Source organism: Oncorhynchus kisutch, linkage group LG16 (assembly GCF_002021735.2).
Source record: "Oncorhynchus kisutch isolate 150728-3 linkage group LG16, Okis_V2, whole genome shotgun sequence".
Taxonomy (NCBI): domain Eukaryota; kingdom Metazoa; phylum Chordata; class Actinopteri; order Salmoniformes; family Salmonidae; genus Oncorhynchus; species Oncorhynchus kisutch.
Genome location: NC_034189.2, coordinates 7,119,343 through 7,135,700, shown reverse-complemented (window position 1 = coordinate 7,135,700; position 16,358 = coordinate 7,119,343). Strand labels below are relative to the sequence as shown.

Sequence of the window (16,358 nt, the reverse complement as noted above, 5' to 3'; positions counted from 1 at the left end):
CCACACCTATAGTCGTGTGTATTCTACCTGATATGTATTCTTGATATGCAACAGCTGTCAGGTGGATGGATTATCTTGGCAAAGGAGACATGCTCACTAACAGGGATGTAAACAACATTTGTGCACAACATCTTAAGAGGACTAAGCTTTTTTGTGCGTATGGAACATTTTCTGGGATCTTATTTCAGCTCATAAAACACTTTACATGTTGAGTTTATACTTTGGTTATGTGTGTGTGTGTAAGTAAATCGTTTTTCTCTCTCTTCCAGGTACCAGGGGCCCAGGAGTTGGTCGACTTCTCTCCAGTGTACCGATGCCTCCACATCTATACCGTTCTGGTGAGTTCTACCCGTCCCCCTCTCCTCTCTTTCTCCTATCCTCTCCTCCGTTACTTTGAGGATTCTCAATTGGTTTTGCTAATTCCTCTGTCCTCTCCTCGCCTGCATTTTGAGAAAAAAAGGTTGAAGGTAATCGAGGAGAGGCATTTCAAAGTAGCATATCGTTGTTAAATATGTCAATGCATTTCTCAGAGAAAACAAAATCTGATTCAAATGTGGCAGAACTCTTCAAAGGGGTGTGGCAGAACTCTTCAAAGGGGGTGTGGCAGAACTCTTCAAAGGGGGTGTGGCAGAACTCTTCAAAGGGGGTGTGGCAGAACCCTTCAAAGGGGGTGTGGCAGAACCCTTCAAAGGGGGTGTGGCAGAACCCTTCAAAGGGGTGTGGCAGAACTCTTCAAAGGGGGTGTGGCAGAGCTCTTCTACAAAAGACTCAGGTAGAATACATACAACCATCCACAATGAAACGTGGCTACCGAGGAGGGGCCTCTTCTGTTCTCCTAATAACTAATGGACATATCATTGACCACTGTTCAGGTCATGGAGGAGAGAGGACGGAGGAGGAGAGGAGAGGGGCCTCTTCTGTTCTCCTAATAACTAATGGACATACCATTGACCACTGTTCAGGTCATGGAGGAGAGAGGATGGAGGAGGAGAGGATGGTCTTTTGCACAAATGAGAATCTCCTCCATTCATCTCTCAATTTAAAAAATGTATATATCTGATGAACCAAACATTTTCTTATTTTAATTTAATTTTAAATAATCATATCATGTCCACAGTGATTTTCTGCATGTTTTCCCCAAATGGACTGAATGAATTGACACCTAAGTTGTTTAATTGACCACACCCCCTCCACAGGATTGGCCCCGCCAGTAACACCTTAGTAGTTTAATTGACCACACCCCCTCCACAGGATTGGCCCCGCCAGTAACACACCATTATTAGTGGCAGCAGAGGGTTTTGGTTGAAGCCTGGTGTATTGGTTACACCCTAAGGAGGTTTGTTTACCGCAGGCCTTTACTGTCTGTGTGTAAAGTTGTTCAGATTAAAGGAGAAACCGTAGTTTACAATGACTTATAGAAGGGCTTCCTGTCTGTGATCTGGTCTGAACCGCGGACTGTAATAATCAACGACACATATCAGCTTATAGTCTACTGTACTACAGAGACATGCTACTGTTTACTATAGGGAATGGAGAGAGGGGGCGGGGGTTGAGAGGCGGGAATGGAGAGAGAGGGGGGAATGGAGAGAGGGGGGGAATGGAGAGAGAGGGGGAATGGAGAGAGAGGGGGGGAATGGAGAGAGAGGGGGAATGGAGAGAGAGGGGGGGAATGGAGAGAGAGGGGGGGAATGGAGAGAGAGGGGGGGAATGGAGAGAGAGGGGGGGAATGGAGAGAGAGGGGGGGAATGGAGAGAGGGGGGAATGGAGAGAGGGGGGAATGGAGAGAGAGGGGGGGAATGGAGAGAGAGGGGGGGAATGGAGAGAGAGGGGGGGAATGGAGAGAGAGGGGGGGGAATGGAGAGAGAGGGGGGAATGGAGAGAGAGGGGGGAATGGAGAGAGAGGGGGGGAATGGAGAGAGAGGGGGGAATGGAGAGAGAGGGGGGAATGGAGAGAGAGGGGGAATGGAGAGAGGGGGGAATGGAGAGAGGGGGGGGGAATGGAGAGAGGGGGGGGGGAATGGAGAGAGGGGGGGAAGGGGGGAATGGAGAGAGGGGGGGAAGGGGGGAATGGAGAGAGAGAGAGAGGGGGGGAATGGAGAGAGAGGGGGGGAATGGAGAGAGAGGGGGGGGAATGGAGAAGAGAGGGGGGGGGGGGATGGAGAGAGGGGGGGGGGAATCCAGGAGGGAATGGAGAGAGCGGGGGGAATGGAGAGAGGGGGTGAAGGGGGAATGGAGAGAGAGAGGGGGGGGATGGAGAGAGAGAGAGAGGGGGGAATGGAGAGAGAGGGGGGAATGGAAGAGGGGGGGAAATGGAGAGAGGGGGGGGGGAATGGAGAGAGGGGGGAATGGAGAGAAGGGGGGGATCCAGGGGGGGAATGGAGAGAGCGGGGGGAATGGAGAGAGGGGGGGAAGGGGGGAATGGAGAGAGAGAGAGGGGGGAATGGAGAGAGGGGGGGAATGGAGAGAGAGAGAGAGGGGGGGAATGGAGAGAGGGGGGGAATGGAGAGAGGGGGGGGAATGGAGAGAGAGAGAGGGGGGTAATGGAGAGAGAGAGAGGGGGGAATGGAGAGAGAGAGGGGGGGATGGAGAGAGAGAGAGAGGGGGGGAATGGAGAGAGGGGGGGGAATGGAGGAGAGAGGGGGAATGGAGAGAGGGGGGGGGGTGGTGGGGAGAGAGAGAGAGGGGGGGGTTGAGAGGCGGGAATGGAGAGAGAGGTGGGGAATCCAGGTAGAGAGGGGGGAATCCAGGGTGAGAGGGGGGAATCCAGGGAGGGAGGGGGGGAATGGGGAGGGGGGGGGGGGGGGGGGGGGGGGGAGAGGGGAGAATGGAGAGAGGGGGGGAATGGAGAGGGGGGGAATCCAGGGAGGGAATGGAGAGAGGGGGGGAATGGAGAGGGGGGGAATCCAGGGAGGGAATGGAGAGAGGGGGGGGAATGGAGAGAGGGGGGAATGGAGAGAGAGAGAGGGGGGGAATGGAGAGAGGGGGGGGGAATGGAGAGAGGGGGGAATCCAGGGAGGGAATGGAGAGAGGGGGGGGGGGGTTGAGAGGCGGGAATGGAGAGAGGGGTGGGGAATCCAGGGTAAGAGGGGGGAATCCAGGGTAAGAGGGGGGAATCCAGGGAGGGAGGGGGGAATGGGGAGAGGGGGGAATCCAGGGGGGATGGAGAGAGGGGGGAATACAGGGAGGGAGGGGGGGATGGAGAGAGGGGGGAATCCAGGGAGGGAGGGGGGGGAATGGAGGAATGAGTTGACTGGGTAAGGGACGAAGCAGGTTTCTGGGTCAGGACTAGGTCAGGGACGAAGCAGGTTTCTGGGTTGACTGGGTCAGGACTAGGTCAGGGACGAAGCAGGTTTCTGGGTTGACTGGGTCAGGACTAGGTCAGGGACAAAGCAGGTTTCTGGGTTGACTGGGTCAGGACTAGGTCAGGGACGAAGCAGGTTTCTGGGTTGACTGGGTCAGGACTAGGTCAGGGACGAAGCAGTGGTCTGGATTTGTGTGTGTTTGTCGGGGTTGTGACCGGGACAGGGCGGTCAGCGGAGAGGAGGCATGGGGTCTGGCAAGGTGTCTGTTTGGAGGCAGTGTTTGTGTGTGTAGACAGGGTGTCTGGGTTAAGAGAGCTCTGGGGACAGAATCATCCAGGGAACGGAAGAGCATGAACTTTGTGAGGAAGGACAGAGAGCTAGGGAGGAGGGGGGGGACGATACTGAGGTTATAGCAAGGCTAAGTTGAGAGACAGACAGGGGCAAGGAAGGAAAGTGGGAGAGAGAGAGAGACTGAGGAGGAAGATAGGGAGGTCACAGCGAGGAGACTGAGCGTCGAAGATAGGGACAGGGGGCTAGGGGGGGAGAGAGTGCTCACGCAGAAGGGTTAACGTCAGGGCGAGAGTGAGGTGGAGGACAGGGAAGGGGGATGGTTGACCGATGGAGGACGTTTGGGAGCTAGATAGTGAACATAGTGGATAGGGAGTGAAAGAGTGAAAGACCGGGAAGGGTTGTAAGGAATGAGAGAGGAAGATGTGGAGAGGAGAGGAGATGGAGAGAGGGTTCTCAAGAGGAGACAGTGCAGAAGACTGAGACTGAGGAATGTTGGAGAGTTGGAAAAGTGGAGGGGTTGCCCTGGGGTTGGAGGGGTTGGAGAAGTGGAGGGGTTGGAAAAGTGGAAGGGTTGCCCTGGGGTTGGAGGGGTTGGAGAAGTGGAGGGGTTGCCCTGGGGTTGGAGAAGTGGAGGGGTTGGAGATGTGGAGGGGTTGCCCTGGGGTTGGAGATGTGGAGGGGTTGGAAAAGTGGAGGGTTGCCCTGGGTTGGAGGGGTTGGAGATGTGGAGGGGTTGCCCTGGGGTTGGAGATGTGGAGGGGTTGCCCTGGGGTTGGAGGGGTTGGAGAAGTGGAGGGGTTTCCCTGGGGTTGGAGAGGTGGAGGGGTTGGAGAAGTGGAGGGGTTGGAAAAGTGGAGGGGTTGCCCTGGGGTTGGAGAAGTGGAGGGGTTGCCCTGGGGATGGAGAAGTGGAGGGGTTGGAAAAGTGGAGGGGTTGCCCTGGGGTTGGAGATGTGGAGGGGTTGCCCTGGGGTTGGAGAAGTGGAGGGGTTGCCCTGGGGTTGGAGGGGTTGGAGATGTGGAGGGGTTGCCCTGGGGTTGGAGGGGTTGGAGAAGTGGAGGGGTTGCCCTGGGGTTGGAGGGGTTGGAGAAGTGGAGGGGTTGCCCTGGGGTTGGAGATGTGGAGGGGTTGGAGAAGTGGAGGGGTTTGCCCTGGGGTTGGAGATGTGGAGGGGTTGGAGATGTGGAGGGGTTGCCCTGGGGTTGGAGAAGTGGAGGGGTTGCCCTGGGGTTGGAGGGGTTGGAGAAGTGGAGGGGTTTCCCTGGGGTTGGAGAAGTGGAGGGGTTGCCCTGGGGTTGGAGAAGTGGAGGGCTTGCCCTGGGGTTGGAGGGGTTGGAGATGTGGAGGGGTTGGAGAAGTGGAGGGGTTGCCCTGGGGTTGGAGATGTGGAGGGGTTGGAGATGTGGAGGGGTTGCCCTGGGTTGGAGAAGTGAAGGGGTTGCCCTGGGGTTGGAGAAGTGAAGGGGTTGCCCTGGGGTTGGAGAAGTGAAGGGGTTGCCCTGGGGTTGGAGATGTGGAGGGGTTGGAGAAGTGGAGGGGTTGCCCTGGGGTTGGAGATGTGGAGGGGTTGCCCTGGGGTTGGAGAAGTGAAGGGGTTGCCCTGGGGTTGGAGAAGTGAAGGGGTTGCCCTGGGGTTGGAGATGTGGAGGGGTTGGAGAAGTGGAGGGGTTGCCCTGGGGTTGGAGGGGTTGGAGATGTGGAGGGGTTGCCCTGGGGTTGGAGAAGTGGAGGGGTTGGAGAAGTGGAGGGGTTGGAGAAGTGGAGGGGTTGCCCTGGGGTTGGAGATGTGGAGGGGTTGGAAAAGTGGAGGGGTTGCCCTGGGGTTGAAGAAGTGCATGAGAGAGTGGAGGAGAAGGAGACGGGGAGGGACGGAGGAGAGAGTGAATGGAAGGAAAGGGGGGGGGGGGGGGGGGTGTTGAAAGGTGTGACCTCCTCAACCTCAGCTTCACTTTCTTCTCCCCTCCCGTCCCCTCGTTTGTTTTGGTTCCTGCCAGCATTCATGTTTGTTTAGTTATGTTGTGTTCTTTACCATTCTCCTCCTTCTCTCCTGTTTTTGTCCTTTGTTTCAGCCTACATATACACCACACACACACACACACACACACACACACACACACACACACACACACACACACACACACACACACACACACACACACACACACACACACACACACACACAGAGACAGACAGACAGACAGACAGACAGACAGACAGACAGACAGACAGACAGACAGACAGACAGACAGACAGACAGACAGACAGACAGACAGACAGACAGACAGACAGACAGACAGACAGACACACACACAGAGACAGAGACACACACACAGACAGACAGACACACACACAGAGACAGAGACACACACAGAGACACAGAGGCACACACACAGACACACACACAGACAGAGACACACACACACACAGAGACACACACAGAGGCACACACACACACACACAGAGGCACGCACACACAGAGACACACACAGAGGCACATACACACACAGAGAGAGTAAATTGGGTTGGTCATGACCCCATGGAGAACTGTTGTTAGGCAGGTCGGTCCTGGGGACAAAGTGGATGCCAAGGGTGAAAGAACAGCTGAGCTGAGAGCACACAATGAGCTGAACTCTACACACAGAGACACACAATGAACTGAACTCTACACACAGAGACACAATGAGCTGAACTCTACACACAGAGACACACAATGAGCTGAACTCTACACACAGAGACACACAATGAGCTGAACTCTACACACAGAGACACACAATGAGCTGAACTCTACACACAGAGACACACAATGAGCTGAACTCTACACACAGAGACACACAATGAGCTGAACTCTACACACAGAGACACACAATGAGCTGAACTCTACACACAGACACACAATGAGCTGAACTCTACACACAGAGACACACAATGAGCTGAACTCTACACACAGAGACACACAATGAGCTGAACTCTACACACAGACACACAATGAGCTGAACTCTACACACAGAGACACACAATGAGCTGAACTCTACACACAGACACACACACAATGAACTGAACTCTACACACAGAGACACAATGAGCTGAACTCTACACACAGAGACACACAATGAGCTGAACTCTACACACAGAGACACACAATGAGCTGAACTCTACACACAGACACACACACAATGAACTGAACTCTACACACAGACACACACAATGAACTGAACTCTACACACAGACACACACACAATGAACTGAACTCTACACACAGACACACACACAATGAACTGAACTCTACACACAGAGACACAATGAACTGAACTCTACACACAGAGACACAATGAACTGAACTCTACACACAGACACACACAGAAACAAACACACTTTATTGTTGATGTGATATGAATATTTATTGATTAGTAAATATTTTCTCCAATAGAGTACTACCACTAAACCAGACGAGTACTACCTACCAGACGAGTACTACCACTAAACCAGACGAGTACTACCACTAAACCAGACGAGTACTACCACTAAACCAGACGAGTACTACCACTAAACCAGACGAGTACTACCACTAAACCAGACGAGTACTACCACTAAACCAGACGAGTACTACCACTAAACCAGACGAGTACTACCACTAAACCAGACGAGTACTACCACTAAACCAGACGAGTACTACCACTAAACCAGACGAGTACTACCACTAAACCAGACGAGTACTACCACTAAACCAGACGAGTACTACCACTAAACCAGACGAGTACTACCACTAAACCAGACGAGTACTACCACTAAACCAGACGAGTACTACCACTAAACCAGACGAGTACTACCACTAAACCAGACGAGTACTACCACTAAACCAGACGAGTACTACCACTAAACCAGACGAGTACTACCACTAAACCAGACGAGTACTACCACTAAACCAGACGAGTACTACCACTAAACCAGACGAGTACTACACTACCAGACGAGTACTACCACTAACCAGACGAGTACTGACCACTAAACCAGACGACGAGTACTACCACTAAACCAGACGACGAGTACTACCACTAAACCAGACGACGAGTACTACCACTAAACCAGACGACGAGTACTACCACTAAACCAGACGAGGAGCACTACCACTAACCAGACGAGGAGCACTACCACTAAACAGACGAGGAGCACTACCACTAAACCAGACGAGGAGCACTACCACTAAACCAGACGAGGAGCACTACCACTAAACCAGACGAGGAGCACTACCACTAAACCAGACGACGAGCACTACCACTAAACCAGACGACGAGTACTACCACTAAACCAGACGACGAGTACTACCACTAAACCAGACGACGAGTACTACCACTAAACCAGACGACGAGTACTACCACTAAACCAGACGACGAGTACTACCACTAAACCAGACGACGAGTACTACCACTAAACCAGACGACGAGTACTACCACTAAACAGACGACGAGTACTACCACTAACCAGACGACGAGTACTACCACTAAACCAGACGACGAGTACTACCACTAAACCAGACGACGAGTACTACCACTAAACCAGACGACGAGTACTACCACTAAACCAGACGACGAGTACTACCACTAAACCAGACGACGAGTACTACCACTAAACCAGACGACGAGTACTACCACTAAACCAGACGACGAGTACTACCACTAAACCAGACGACGAGTACTACCACTAAACCAGACGACGAGTACTACCACTAAACCAGACGACGAGTACTACCACTAACCAGACGACGAGTACTACCACTAAACCAGACGACGAGTACTACCACTAAACCAGACGACGAGTACTACCACTAACCAGACGACGAGTACTACCACTAAACCAGACGACGAGTACTACCACTAAACCAGACGACGAGTACTACCACTAAACCAGACGACGAGTACTACCACTAAACCAGACGACGAGTACTACCACTAAACCAGACGACGAGTACTACCACTAAACCAGACGACGAGTACTACCACTAAACCAGACCACGAGTACTACCACTAAACCAGACCACGAGTACTACCACTAGAACATTTGGGTTTCTTATTCTGAACATGACAGCTCGTTATGTGATTGATACCTGGAGGTTGGACAATTGGACGTGTGTGTGTGTGTGTTCGTGTGTTCCTGTGTAATTAAACAGCCTGCGGAGTGAAGGGTTCTTCGTGTGTTTCTCGTTTGGTCCCGTCTGAGGGAAAACTCCATGTAGGGCCAACGCTGTTGTTTACATGATCATAATTTCTATCAGATTTGAGTGTGTGTGTGTGTGTGTACAGTAGAACAAAGGCATATTGTTCAGGTCCAGTCTTCACCACCATGGTAATATGGTGGAATTTAAACATGGGGCGAGAGACGGAGGGAGAGAGAGAAGAGAAAACAAAATGAATGTCTTGATTGGAAATGGGATTCTACTTCCTGGTTTTGTGTCTTTATGTCTGTGTGTGTGGTTTGTGTCTTTGTGTGTGTGTCCCTACTGGCAACACTGTCCTAATGAGAGCCCCACTAAGATGTCTTTTGGTCTGTCTGGCAGCAGAGAACATTCCAGAATCTAGAGACACCATTCTGTTCTGTTCATGACTGGAGATATCAGCCTTAGACCCTGTAGTCATCAGTAACGTGGCACTGCTCGTGTGTGTGTGTGTGTGTGTGTGTGTGTGTGTGTGTGTGTGTGTGTGTGGTTGTGTGTGGTTGTGTGTGTGTGTGTGTGTGGTTGTGTGTGGTTGTGTGTGGTTGTGTGTGGTTGTGTGTGGTTGTGTGTGTGTGTGGTTGTGTGTGTGGTTGTGTGTGTGGTGTGTGTGTGGTTGTGTGTGTGTGGTTGTGTGTGTGGTTGTGTGTGTGGTTGTGTGTGTGTGTGTGTGTGTGTGGTTGTGTGTGTGTGTGTGTGTGTGTGGTTGTGTGTGTGTGTGTGTGTGGTTGTGTGTGTGTGTGTGTGTGTGTGGTTGTGTGTGTGGTTGTGTGTGTGGTTGTGTGTGTGTGGTTGTGTGTGTGGTTGTGTGTGTGGTTGTGTGTGTGTGGTTGTGTGTGTGTGGTTGTGTGTGTGTGTGTGTGTGTGTGGTTGTGTGTGTGTGTGGTTGGACGATTTGGAGAAGCGTGTGTGTATTATTAAACAATAGTTTAAGCAGAGTGAAGGTTTCTTGGTGGTAGTGTGAGGAAATACAGCCCACCCGATAGCTGTACCCCCCCCCCCCCCCCCCCTCCCCTGAGGGTCTTGTTGACCTCTGCCTACACCCCACACTTCTCTCCATAGTGCTGGTGTTGTGTATCTGACTTCATGGATGTTGTCCAGTCAGCTTTACGGCCTGTATTGAAGTTTAGTCCTCTTAGTAGAACTACTCTAGAGACCTCCCTGCCCTCTAACCCTCTAGCAGCCTCTCACCCACTCATCCATCCACTCCACCCTTCCCCTCTCCCGGTCTCCCTCTCGTTCTACCCTCTCTCCCTCTCGTTCTACCCTCTCTCCCTCTCGTTCTACCCTCTCTCCCTCTCGTTCTACCCTCTCTCCCTCTCGTTCTACCCTCTCTCCCTCTCGTTCTACCCTCTCTCTCTCTCGTCTACCCTTCTCTCTCTTCTCGTTCTACCCTCTCTCTCTCTCTCTGCTCTCTCGTTCTACCCTCTCTCTCTCTCCTCTCTCGTTCTACCCCTCTCTCTCTCTCTCTCTCTCTCGTTCTACCCTCTCTCTCTCTCTCTCTCGTTCTACCCTCTCTCTCTCTCTCTCTCGTTCTACCCTCTCTCTCTCTCTCTCTCGTTCTACCCTCTCTCTCTCTCGTTCTACCCTCTCTCTCTCTCGTTCTACCCTATCTCTCTCTCGTTCTACCCTCTCTCTCTCTCGTTCTACCCTCTCTCTCTCTCTCTCGTTCTACCCTCTCTCTCTCTCTCTCTCGTTCTACCCTCTCTGTCTCTCGTCTACCCTCTCTCTCTCTCGTTCTACCCTCTCTCTCTCTCGTTCTACCCTCTCTCCCTCTCGTTCTACCCTCTCTCCCTCTCGTTCTCCCCTCTCTCCCTCTCGTTCTACCCTCTCTCCCTCTCGTTCTACCCTCTCTCCCTCTCGTTCTACCCTCTCTCCCTCTCGTTCTACCCTCTCTCTCTCTTTACCCTCTCTCTCTCTCTCGTTCTACCCTCTCTCTCCTCTCGTCTACCCTCTCTCTCTCTGTTCTACCCTCTCTCTCTCTCGTTCTACCCCTCTCTCTCTCTCGTTCTACCCTCTCTCTCTCTCGTTTCTACCCTCTCTCTCGTTCTACCCTCTCTCTCGTTCTACCCTCTCTCTCTCTCTCTCGTTCTACCCTCTCTCTCTCTCTCTCGTTCTACCCTCTCTCTCTCTCTCTCGTTCTACCCTCTCTCTCTCTCTCTCTCTCGTTCTACCCTCTCTCTCTCTCTCTCTCTCTCGTTCTACCCTCTCTCTCTCTCTCTCTCTCTCTCGTTCTACCCTCTCTCTCTCTCTCGTTCTACCCTCTCTCTCTCTCTCGTTCTACCCTCTCTCTCTCTCTCGTTCTACCCTCTCTCTCTCTCTCGTTCTACCCTCTCTCTCTCTCTCTCTCTCGTTCTACCCTCTCTCTCTCTCTCGTTCTACCCTCTCTCTCTCTCTCTCGTTCTACCCTCTCTCTCTCTCTCGTTCTACCCTCTCTCTCTCTCTCTCTCGTTCTACCCTCTCTCGTTCTACCCTCTCTCGTTCTACCCTCTCTCGTTCTACCCTCTCTCGTTCTACCCTCTCTCGTTCTACCCTCTCTCGTTCTACCCTCTCTCGTTCTACCCTCTCCCCACTACCCCGTCTCTTTCTCTCTCTGATGGACTGCTGTGGTATGTCTCTTCAATAGACATTGTTCTCATTGAGAGAACTGCCAAGGTGCTGAAAAGCATTCGTCCAAGGTCCTAATTTTTCTTAGGAAATATTAACAGTTTATGTCTTCTATCAAATCTTGTTTCGAATTTATTTTATTGGAAACATTTTCATTATAACATCGCACCAGATGTGAGTGAGCCTGGTTCTGGCCTGGTTCTGGCCTGGTTCTGACCTGGTTCTGACCTGGTTCCGGCCTGGTTCTGGCCTGGTTCTGACCTGGTTCCGACCTGGTTCCGGCCTGGTTCTGGCATGGTTCTGGCCTGGTTCTGGCATGCTTCTGGCCTTTAGTTTCAGCTTCCCTGACTGTGGAGGGTTATCAGCCCAGCTTTGGTGTCTTATCTCTGGGCTGGGGCAGTACTGTGGGTCCTGGTCTGGGTCTCAGCTAGAGGCGATAAGGACAGAGACCGGGGCTACTGTTGGAGGAGGATGGAGAGGGGGCCTGGGGTTTATCACTAAAGCAGTGTGTGTGAGACACTGGTTCAGTCATACTGAAGAACCGGAGCAGAATCTGTTGTGAGTGACTGATATGCTACAGATATGCTGGACTTTGAAGAGAGATTGATGAGGCCAGTGGAAACAGAAGACCTTAGTGACAGTCCAATCACTGACTCTCCCTTGAATGAGAGTTCCTTTTGTACCCAATATCAAACTTTTGTTTTTCTACCAAAATCCTCTCGTCTGTTTCCGTCTTGACTTTTTATTTTTATTTCAAATGTTGATTTTAGTTGTTTTGTTTAATCCAAACCTGTTTTTAATCAGTTCTACAGATAAAACGAGTAACTGATGAATGTCAATACGTATGGCGATCCAAGGGTTGTCATGGCTCTCTGTTGCCATCTCGCACGGCCGGTCTCTAAGGATGTTGTCCATGTTGTTTTTTACCCAGGGTTCCCGGGAGCAGTTCGAGAACTACTACAGGAATCAGAGAAGGAAACAGGCTCGCCTCGTACTGCAACCCCACTCTAACATGGTAGATATCACCCCTCACCACACCTCGTAATGCAACCCCACTCTAACATGGTAGATATCACCCCTCGCCTCGTACTGCAACCCCACTATAACATGGTAGATATCACCCCTCACCTCGTCCTGCAACCCCACTCTAACATGGTAGATATCACCCCTCGCCTCGTAATGCAACCCCACTCTAACATGGTAGATATCACCCCTCGCCTCGTAATGCAACCCCACTCTAACATGGTAGATATCACCTCGTACTGCAACCCCACTATAACATGGTAGATATCACCCCTCACCTCGTAATGCAACCCCACTATAACATGGTAGATATCACCCCTCACCACACCTCGTACTGCAACCCCACTCTAACATGGTAGATATCACCTCTCACCTCGTACTGCAACCCCACTATAACATGGTAGATATCACCCCTCACCTCGTAATGCAACCCCACTATAACATGGTAGATATCACCCCTCACCTCGTACTGCAACCCCACTCTAACATGGTAGATATCACCCCTCACCTCGTACTGCAACCCCACTCTAACATGGTAGATATCACCCCTCACCTCGTACAGCAACCCCACTCTAACATGGTAGATATCACCCCTCACCACACCTCATACTGCAACCCCACTATAACATGGTAGATATCACCCCTCACCTCGTACTGCAACCCCACTCTAACATGGTAGATATCACCCCTCACCACACCTCATACTGCAACCCCACTCTAACATGGTAGATATCACCCCTCACCACACCTCGTACTGCAACCCCACTCTAACATGGTAGATATCACCCCTCACCTCACCTCGTACTGCAACCCCACTCTAACATGGTAGATATCACCCCTCGCCTCGTACTGCAACCCCACTCTAACATGGTAGATATCACCCCTCACCTCGTAATGCAACCCCACTCTAACATGGTAGATATCACCCCTCACCACACCTCGTACTGCAACCCCACTCTAACATGGTAGATATCACCCCTCACCTCACCTCGTACTGCAACCCCACTCTAACATGGTAGATATCACCCCTCGCCTCGTACTGCAACCCCACTCTAACATGGTAGATATCACCCCTCACCTCGTACTGCAACCCCACTCTAACATGGTAGATATCACCCCTCACCTCATACTGCAACCCCACTCTAACATGGTAGATATCACCCCTCACCACACCTCGTACTGCAACCCCACTCTAACATGGTAGATATCACCCCTCACCACACCTCATACTGCAACCCCACTCTAACATGGTAGATATCACCCCTCACCACACCTCGTACTGCAACCCCACTCTAACATGGTAGATATCACCCCTCACCTCACCTCGTACTGCAACCCCACTCTAACATGGTAGATATCACCCCTCGCCTCGTACTGCAACCCCACTCTAACATGGTAGATATCACCCCTCACCTCATACTGCAACCCCCACTCTAACATGGTAGATATCACCCCTCACCACACCTCGTACTGCAACGCCACTCTAACATGGTAGATATCACCCCTCACCTCACCTCGTACTGCAACCCCACTCTAACATGGTAGATATCACCCCTCGCCTCGTACTGCAACCCCACTCTAACATGGTAGATATCACCCCTCACCTCGTACTGCAACCCCACTCTAACATGGTAGATATCACCCCTCACCTCGTAATGCAACCCCACTATAACATGGTAGATATCACCCCTCACCTCGTACTGCAACCCCACTCTAACATGGTAGATATCACCCCTCACCTCGTACTGCAACCCCCACTCTAACATGGCAGATATCACCCCTCACCTCAGCTTCGTACTGCAACCCCACTCTAACATGATAGATATCACACCTCGTACTGTAACCCCACTCTAACATGGTAGATATCACCCCTCACCTCGTAATGCAACCCCACTCTAACATGGTAGATATCACCCCTCACCACACCTCGTAATGCAACCCCACTCTACATGGTAGATATCACCCCTCACCTCAGCTTCGTACTGCAACCCCACTCTAACATGATAGATATCACCCCTCACCACACCTCGTAATGCAACCCCACTCTAACATGGTAGATATCACCCCTCACCTCAGCTTCGTACTGCAACCCCACTCTAACATGGTAGATATCACCCCTCACCTCGTAATGCAACCCCACTCTAACATGGTAGATATCACCTCTCAACTCGTACTGCAAACCACTCTAACATGGTAGATATCACCTCTCAACTCGTACTGCAAACCACTCTAACATGGTAGATATCACCTCTCAACTCGTACTGCAAACCACTCTAACATGGTAGATATCACCTCTCAACTCGTACTGCAAACCACTCTAACATGGTATATATCACCTCTCAACTCGTAATGCAAACCACTCTAACATGGTAGATATCACCCCTCGCCTCGTACTGCAACCCCACTCTAACATGGTAGATATCACCTCGTCCTGCAACCCCACTATAACATGGTAGATATCACCCCTCGCCTCGTACTGCAACCCCACTCTAACATGGTAGATATTACCCCTCACCTCATAATGCAACCCCACTATAACATGGTAGATATCACCCCTCACCACACCTCGTCCTGCAACCCCACTATAACATGGTAGATATAACCCCTCACCTCGTACAGCAACCCCACTCTAACATGGTAGATATTACCCCTCACCTCGTAATGCAACCCCACTCTAACATGGTAGATATCACCTCTCAACTCGTACTGCAAACCACTCTAACATGGTAGATCTCACCTCGTCCTGCAACCCCACTCTAACATGGTAGATATCACCCCTCACCTCGTAATGCAACCCCACTATAACATGGTAGATATCACCCCTCACCTCGTACAGCAACCCCTCTCTAACTCTAACATGGCAGATATCAACCCTACCCTCCCTGCTGTCTACCCTCCCTGCTGTCTACCCTCCCTCACACCAACTTCAAAAACAGAAGGCATGTTGTTATGGTCTTTCCAGAGGTCCGTAGTAGTTTGAATCCTATTCTTCTCTCCTTCATCTAGCACGAAACCTTGGAAGGATACAGAAGGTACTTCAATCAAATAGTAGGGTAAGTTCCCCACTCCTCCTCTCTTTCTATCCCCTCTATTCATCAATCCATCTACAATCGTAGTATTTCTTGGCGTGGATGGATCACATGAACTGACTGGATAGGATGTGTGTTCAGCTATTCAGTGACACTTCATTTAAAAGCTGTACCAGCTTTCCTTCCTTAAATAACTCTGGTCCACGCCTCTCATCTACCCGTCTTCTCATTCTGACCACACTCCTCTTTCCTTCCTTAAATAACTCTGGTCCACGCCTCTCATCTACCCGTCTTCTCATTCTGACCACACTCCTCTTTCCTTCCTTAAATAACTCTGGTCCACGCCTCTCATCTACCCTTCTTCTCATTCTGACCACACTCCTCTTTCCTTCCTTAAATAACTCTGGTCCACGCCTCTCATCTACCCGTCTTCTCATTCTGACCACACTCCTCTTTCCTTCCTTAAATAACTCTGGTCCACGCCTCTCATCTACCCGTCTTCTCATTCTGACCACACTCCTCTTTCCTTCCTTAAATAACTCTGGTCCACGCCTCTCATCTACCCTTCTTCTCATTCTGACCACACTCCTCTTTCCTTCCTTAAATAACTCTGGTCCACGCCTCTCATCTACCCGTCTTCTCATTCTGACCACACTCCTCTTTCCTTCCTTAAATAACTCTGGTCCACGCCTCTCATCTACCCGTCTTCTCATTCTGACCACACTCCTCTTTCCTTCCTTAAATAACTCTGGTCCACGCCTCTCATCTACCCGTCTTCTCATTCTGACCACACTCCTCTTTCCTTCCTTAAATAACTCTGGTCCACGCCTCTCATCTACCCGTCTTCTCATTCTGACCACACTCTTCTTTCCTTCCTTAAATAACTCTGGTCCACGCCTC

At 51.3% G+C, this 16,358-nt stretch overlaps 1 protein-coding gene across 2 annotated transcripts in view; it reads left to right on the top strand.

Moving 5' to 3' along the window:
* The first annotated feature begins 201 nt into the window (after positions 1-201).
* The window catches only part of LOC109884470 (exocyst complex component 6B), a 67,402-nt gene continuing 51,245 nt past the window's right edge, over positions 202-16,358 (top strand). For both annotated transcript variants that reach the window (XM_031791685.1, XM_031791684.1), the window contains exons 1-3: positions 202-338; positions 12,338-12,421; positions 15,436-15,484. In XM_031791685.1, the coding sequence (XP_031647545.1) occupies positions 228-338; positions 12,338-12,421; positions 15,436-15,484 (244 nt within the window). In that variant the 5' untranslated portion in view covers positions 202-227. The remainder of the gene's footprint in view (positions 339-12,337; positions 12,422-15,435; positions 15,485-16,358) is intronic.